General features: G+C 29.5%; 1 protein-coding gene across 1 annotated transcript in view; it reads left to right on the forward strand.

Annotated features, from left to right (window-relative positions):
- Positions 1-7922, forward strand: part of LOC111642681 (nuclear transcription factor Y subunit alpha-like) — a 34996-nt gene that overhangs the window by 11291 nt on the left and 15783 nt on the right. Inside the window, exon 3 of the mRNA XM_023389060.1 lies at positions 4927-5061. Within this exon, the coding sequence (XP_023244828.1) occupies positions 4927-5061 (135 nt within the window). The remainder of the gene's footprint in view (positions 1-4926; positions 5062-7922) is intronic.

A 7922-nucleotide genomic window follows, 5' to 3' on the forward strand; every position in this document is an offset into this window, starting at 1 on the left:
ACTGTATTAATTACTCTAAAAGTTTTTTTTAATTTAACTAGTCAAATTATACGTATATTCAAATCAAAATATAACACTATTTTTTAAAAATTAATTATGATCTCCCTTTAAGTGCCCTATTCAATGTTACAATATTATGTGTAACAGTCAAAACTCAACTAATGTTTTATTTTGACATTTCCAGGAATACCAGAAAGATTTCTGTGGGAAAAAACTTTAGTTCCAAAACTCATCACTTCAGGATTTATGATGCTGCAAGCAGTAAAAATACCTTGGCACAATTTCTTATGGTATCATAACTCTTGAAGCACATTTACAACATTGGCAGGGATCATGTCTGTTGCAAAATTATATTTGTCTGGCAATTGCTTTTATCATCTGGTGATTGCAATTGCAAATAGCCAGAGAGCAGTTCAGGGGGAAATTCATTCGGTGAATATCATAAAACCAGTGGCGTGCCGTGACATTTGATAGTAGGGAATCTGTGTTTCTGTAAGAAGCCGACTTCCAGGGGCAATCAGTTAATTGCACATCAGTGATTGTCAATGGTACATTCGTATCGTTTGTTCGATAAGCCAGTAAAAACCGTAGACTTCTCTAAATGTATTTTTAATATCACAATTACATTCTGAATCACTAGCCACGATATAAGGCTAAAATTATAAATAAAGTAATAAAAACTTGCTTGGTGAAATAAAGTGTGGTGGATTTATAGTACATACCTTGTACAAAATATTCTTCAATTATATTAATATACTTTTAAAGAAGATTATAATTAAATATAGCTTTGTAAAGAAACATACATAAAAATATAAAATAATCTTTACTTTTTAAATCTTAAAACAATGCACTTAGTCAAATAGCTCCCTACAAGTGGCTAATGAATGGAATCGAAGACGGTTGCAGAGCGTGCATACATGCAGACTGCCAAATCCCCAGGGTGCCGATACTGTCAATGTCAAATACCTCTTTTGTCTCATCACTAGTATATCTCAAAGGACACAGGGCTGTTGTAGATTTTAAACGTTTCTCACCATAGCTGTAAAAATCTAAATATGTTAAACTTAATAGTCATTTGTTTTCTAACTAATCGTTTTAGAACCAGGTGTCCAAGGAAATTTCCAAAATTTACAACTTTTTGGTCACTCTCATTGAACTGGAAAAATTTCTGTCTTTATTACATTAATAATATGAAGAAATCAGTCTCCATTGTACTTGGCTAGAGATGGTTCAGTTAAGCTTTTGTTTAAGTAAAATTTTGGCTCTTTCATCAGGGTTTTATTTATGTCCCCAATTCCCTAATCGCTTAATTATTTAACTACTACTTAGGTAGAAATAAGTTGAAATCGGTTACTTTGTACTCGAATATTTGTAGTCGCGGGAAAAAAGTGGAAAGAAATTTTTATGACAAACGGATACATAAATCGTAAATTTAAGGAAAATAAATTCTAGAGCTTTTTCTGTACCTCGTGCATCTCTCTCATTCATTAAATTTAGTTGTAAATGATGCTACCAAAGTAACAGTTAATTTTTTTAACATTATACAAGAATTGTACACGTTTTTTTCTACATCCCCTTAGAGATGGGATATACGAAATCATAATATCACTGGTTTAACATTAAGATCCGTGAGTAATATAAAATCAGAGAGAGGAATAAAAATATCAAATATTTTAAATGGCTTTTTTAAAACTCCTGTCAACTATACAGAACTATCATAAAAACATGCCAGTAAATTCTTATCGGTTGGGTTAAGTTATAAATTTACTCATGATTCACGTAATCGGGCGAGGGTGGCCAACAACCCAGAACTGGTCCTGGATAGAATTGGATGCGGTATACAGGTAGCATCCATCCGAGGTCCTAGGCTTTCACCGGCTAAACCAGGTGAGGTTGGTGCTCTGTAAAGCACATGCGCAAATCTGGCTTTTTGGATGCTGACAATACAGCACTTCCACTCCACCACTAATATTCGAATATACAATAGCAATCTTTTTTTTTTTTCACGTGTAGTATAGAAATTTGTAATAAGATACATAATGCGGTTATAATAAAATGTTGTGCGATTATTTTCATATAATTAAAATTAATGTGTGTTTATTTTTTAGAAAGTACAAGGGAAACGGCGCATCCACCGCTTCCAGTGACGGCACACCACTGCATAAAACATGAATCGATCTTGATCCAATACAATTTTACTGTTAATAAACAAAAATAAAGTTGCTTGAGAAACTCAATCATAAAAATGCTGCATTTTTTTTTATTTTTTATTTTTAGGTTTGTACAAAAAGTCACAGTAAGCAAGAATGTAATCTGGCAAATTACTTTCTATTATGGCAATAAAAAATGTTTCATGAATGGTTTGGCAATTGCTGTAAAAAAAAAGTTAGGGTGACCCCTGATTGGCATTGCTTTCATAAACAACTTTGGGTGCAATTATGACCATTGCTGCTAATCTGCAATAATAGATATTGTATTTCACATGCCGTAGGCAGTTTTATATCCAGAAACTGACCATAGCACATGTACAGTACATCATGATTATGCTACATTCTTTTCCCAGCTATTTATTATATACACAATTCTATTATTAAGATAAGCACACACATTCTATTAGTAAGATTAAGATATAAGATTAAGGAATATTACATTATTATATTTGATAATAAGATTAAATATAATAGTAAGTTTTTATTTGATGAATTAATAAAATCATGAAAGCATAGGATTCCAAATGGATGACTTTTGTCAGTGCAGAGTATTAATAGGAATAGAAACATCAGTCAAAAGTCTATTTGTGATGAGTTATGCTGATTGGTTTTCTCAAGGTACATATTCTATTCTTCAGTAACACAAAAAGATTTTAGAAAGTAGAGAGTTTTGGGAGAAATCGATAAACTCTGTAGGACACTCCAGAGTCCAGAACATTCCTATTATGTTCTATCAACTTGGATTTAAAGTCCAAAGATTTGGCAACCAATTTTTGTTTTCAGTATCCTTATTCTCAAGAAAGTCAAGATCTAGATGAAATACATCTGTAAGAATAAATTGAATGCCAACCGTATCTAGAATGTAGAGGGCTATAGTAATCCTTATGTAGAGTTTACAGAACACATTTCTACAGATTGAACTATTTAGAGTGCTTTTTGTAAATATAGAATTGCATTTTGTTTATCAAATCTTTATATCACTGCCACCAAAGGGATATATTTCCATGTTATATGAAAGAGTTGTTATGGTTTTTATTCTCTTCAGATGAAAATTTGAGAATGACTACAAACTGAATTTTAATTCATTTGTAAAAAAGAAAATGCTGTTTAATTGATCTGGGCTTCAATAGAAATAGATTAATTAAGTAGTGTTGAGTTTTAGATAGGATGGCATTAATTGAAATGAATTTTCATTTTCAGTAACAGAGGTTAGAGGAATGAAAAACATGGGCTTTCTTGCAGTGAAGATTAAATTAAGCCATACATTGAAGACTTAAACCATTGAAAATAACTTCAGAATTTTCTCAATAAGTGATTATCTTGTTATAAATTCTCTGTGGCATTTCATTATAGGAAACAAAGCAATGATTATTGTGAGCTGCTGTCAATTGATGATAATGCTATCTTGACATATCATTAGGATCCTAATATTATCATAACCTTGAAACAGTGGATAAATATTTAAGTTTCTTGACATATGAGCCTGAGATTGACGTATTAATGTGAAAATCCAGCAACAAGTTGTGTAACTTTTCTGTCCAAATATTAAAATTGTATGTAAAATTGTATGTGTAAAACTGTAAGTTGTGTAATTAAAATCTGTTATGAAATTTTATTTTTAAAAATTTTATATTATTAATTATTATAAATTGGCAAAGAGCTTAATTTTGAGAATAGAGATGAGTTTTATTATAAAAAAAAAATTGCAAATGCTAATGAATAATAATGAGTAAAATCTTCATTAAGTCTGACTCCAATTGAGATATGCATGACCTCCACTATCTCCCCACTCCTTGATCTTTTAACCACCAAAATCTAATAGCAGCAATGAACTAAAAACCTCCCTGCAAAATTTCAGAAATTTTTGACAAAGGTGTTATTAAATTTCAAAGTGGATGAAATACAGAAAAACTCCCAAACTTTTTTTCATTTCTTGATGTTTCAAGGCTTGGGTCCAAAAATGTAAACCTTGTGAGGGTCATTTTTTTGACGATTGCCATACTTTCCTTTGTTGTGTATAAAAGCCAAGAAAGTAAAAATTCAAAGTATTAAAAATTTAGTATCAGATTTCTTAATGAATTAGTTATAAGTTAGATTTAGTTTAAAAAAAGCACAATTAAAAAATTGAGTTATGATTTTCTCCAAAATGCAATAAGCTTCAATATGAATCATGATGCTAAAATCTATTCATATATTACATTTATAACTAATTCGTTGAAATTAATAATTTAAAGCGAAAAAACATTACATATTCATGTGAATTTTATTGTGAATCTGTTCCATGCTCTGTATTTTAAAATGCTGCTTTTACTTAGTATACTAATGTAAAGTTGAAGATTTCATCATGTAAACAATTTATTTACTATATTATCTTGATTATCACAAATCTTAGAAATAAAATATTTTGCGAATGAAGGGATGGATATGCAAATTAATATGTATTATTTAATAATTTATGTTAAAAATGTTCAAATTATACCATAATTCAAATTTATAAGCAGTTATTCCTCATCTATAACAATGATTTCTTGAATAAATTAACTATATTAGTATATTGGAAGATTATGATATCAATTAGAAATAAGGTTACTGATCCTTTTTAAGAATAATTTGAAATTGTTAGTTTTTCATTATTGAAAAATTTATTTGTAGGTGTAATGTTTTTTTTTTTTTGTTAAATTACTAATTGAATAAATTAAACATTTTTATGAATTAGGTAATTCAAGTTCCACCAGGTTCTGCACAAGCACAGCTTGTTTCAGGTCAACAAATTATGGTGCAAGCTATTCCCCAAGCTCAAACAATACAGTTACAGGGCCAACCAGATCAACAAATTCAGCAGGTATCAAACGTTTAATTTTTTTTCATGGATGGAAAGTATGCATCATACGATTTTGTGACTACAAGAATTCTCTCTAAACAATGATCATCATCAAAAACTAAAAAATATAAAATCTTTGCCTGAAGTAAGATTTGAAACTTTGGTGTGATGAATGGAGAACTATACAATATATAGTACAGGTAATCCCCATATAACACAGGAGTTATGTTCCAAAAAATTGCCATGTTATGCGAATCCGTGTTATACGAAACAAAGAACTAGTGCAAAAAGGGAGTTAGGTTCCAAAAATTAAAAAACATGCTGTTAAATCCTTATTTAAATAGGATTTATTATTCATTTTTATCATAGGTAAAATACTTATTTATTATTTAAGTCAGAGCTTCTTAAACAATGGGTCACAACCCCATTTGGGGTCGCTTAGCGAAATCTTGGGGTCGCAAGATTTTATTGCAAAATATTGAAAATAATTTGTGAGAGTTTGAAAATGGCATGCTTTGTGTCATAGGATTCATGAGTTGTGCTTTGTATCACTTCTGGTGCAGCAAGACAACGATTCAGCAACACTGATTGTAGTGTGAAATAGTGTAGTGTTGTCGCTTTTCAGTGTATTCAGTTGTCTCTGTTCCATACTAACACAAGAATGAACTGTGGTAGTACACCATTATTGTTTTTGCAAATTTGTATATATCTTTGTGATTTTTTTCGCGACCCAAAAAATATAAAATAATCATAAATACGGTCGTGAATAAAAAAGTTTAAGAAGTCCTGATTTAAGTAAATATTTTACCAGAGGATTATTCATCCTATATGATGATCTCAGCATGAGCATCATCAACTGGTAACAGTTTTTGGGTGTTTTTGTTAATAGCGGTCACTCTGCAACGGGAGTGTGCTGCTGTTTGTAGGCATTTAGGAATGACGGTGAAAGAAAGATGGCGGCACCCGCACTATTGATAGTATCGTGATGGAGGAATCTATAATTCTAAAATGAGCTTTTAGAGGCAAAAGAAGGGTCCCAATTATAATATTTAACCATTAAATGGATTATTTGTTGAAAGAGCATTTAAAGTAGCCATGAAAACAATTAGAATGCTCATGCAGAGTTATGCGGAGGTTTAAAAGAATGCACCCTTTATTACATTTCATGTTGTATGAGGGTTTTACCCAATTCCCAAACCGTGTTAGAGTGAACCCATGCTATAAAAGCATCGTGTTATACAGGGATGTTCCCAATTCTCAAACCTTGTTAGAGTAAATCCATGCTAAAGAAATGCCATGTTATACAGGGGTTACCTGTATTATTAAAATCAGCTATCAGATTCATAGTATGAATTTGTAGAAGTAATTGAAAGTGGTGAATTTTTAATACAGTAAAATATATTACTATTCTACAGTTGTCTTTAACCACATTAGAAGATAGATATTTAGTTCTCTTCTAACTTTACATTAAAAAATTATTTGTTTAAACAGAGGTACTGTACTAACTCTTGCTAGAAATTGTTTATATAATATAGTAAAATAATCTTTACTTTGTAACATCATCTTCATGACAGAATCAGATTGTGTGTTTATGTAAACAAATAGTCTTATATTAAAATCAGGCATCATTCACTTGCATTTCCATTTGAACAGTTTTACTACCAGTCGACCTCCCTATAACACTGTTGATTTTTCCATGTTATATGAATTCCATGTTGTACAAGTCACTTAGATTTTACAAATACGTGAGCCGTTCACAGCCTGGCACATGTATTTGTAAAATCTAAGTGACTCATACAACATGGAATTCATATAAAATGGAATTATCAACAGTGTTGTAGGGGGGTCGACTGTATTTTAATATTATTGATCTCTTATTATAAAGAATAATAATAGCATATTTATCTATAAGTTTTGGAATTGAATTTTTGTATGAATGTACACTAGGCATCGTTTTTGTTCAATATATTTAGTCTAGTGGTAATTTTTTTTATTCATAACAAGGTTTTAAAATTTCTTTTGGCTGGTCATTGGTTCATAATAGAATAAATTTTTAAAAAATTTTATGAAAGCTGACAAGAATATTTAACTTATGAAATATTTCATAATTGTTATATCATATTTTCAGTAATTTCTAAATTTACAAATTTGTCTTTAATATTTGATCTTATTATAACAATGAAGATTATACACAAAAGCCACAAGTAGTGATAATTAAAATTTATTTATTTCATTAAATTTACAGGAAAAGTCTGAATAGACATTTGATTTTCCACTCCCCTACAATATCATGTCATAGAAACAAATAACATCCCTTAAAACAAATAAAACAAAAATAAATAAATAAAATAAAAGCAGGTAACAATATTTGTTAATTTGAACTTTAAGAATGTTGTAATTACTAATTCAAGTATATTGGAATAATTTCTAATAATTTTGATTTGATTCTGTTATTAGATGATTATCTTATTATGTTATTTGAGAATTTTGAGATTTCATTTGTTTATTTAAATTATATATTTTGTAATTTTATTCGAACACTCTTGTTTCTAAACAACATTTAACAAGAAAGAAATTCCTAGGAGTATCAAAATTAAACTTTAATTTAAATTATATATTTTGTTATTTTATTCGAACACTCTTGTTTCTAAACAACATTTAACAAGAAAGAAATTCCTAGGAGTATCAAAATTAAACTTTAATTTATTACAGTCTGTTGTATGCGGTTGTAAAAAAAGAATTATAGATGCACAGCAAAGTAAACAATCTCGAGCAGTAAATGTCTTAGATACTATATATAAAAAGAAAAGTGGATTTTAAAAGAAGAAATGATTGATACGATAAAACACCTGTTAATTTTGTTTCTCAAAAAACAAAAACAAAAAAAAATT

Source organism: Centruroides sculpturatus, unplaced genomic scaffold, assembly GCF_000671375.1.
Source record: "Centruroides sculpturatus isolate CEXI.00-Female unplaced genomic scaffold, Cexi_2.0 scaffold1709, whole genome shotgun sequence".
NCBI lineage: Eukaryota > Metazoa > Arthropoda > Arachnida > Scorpiones > Buthidae > Centruroides > Centruroides sculpturatus.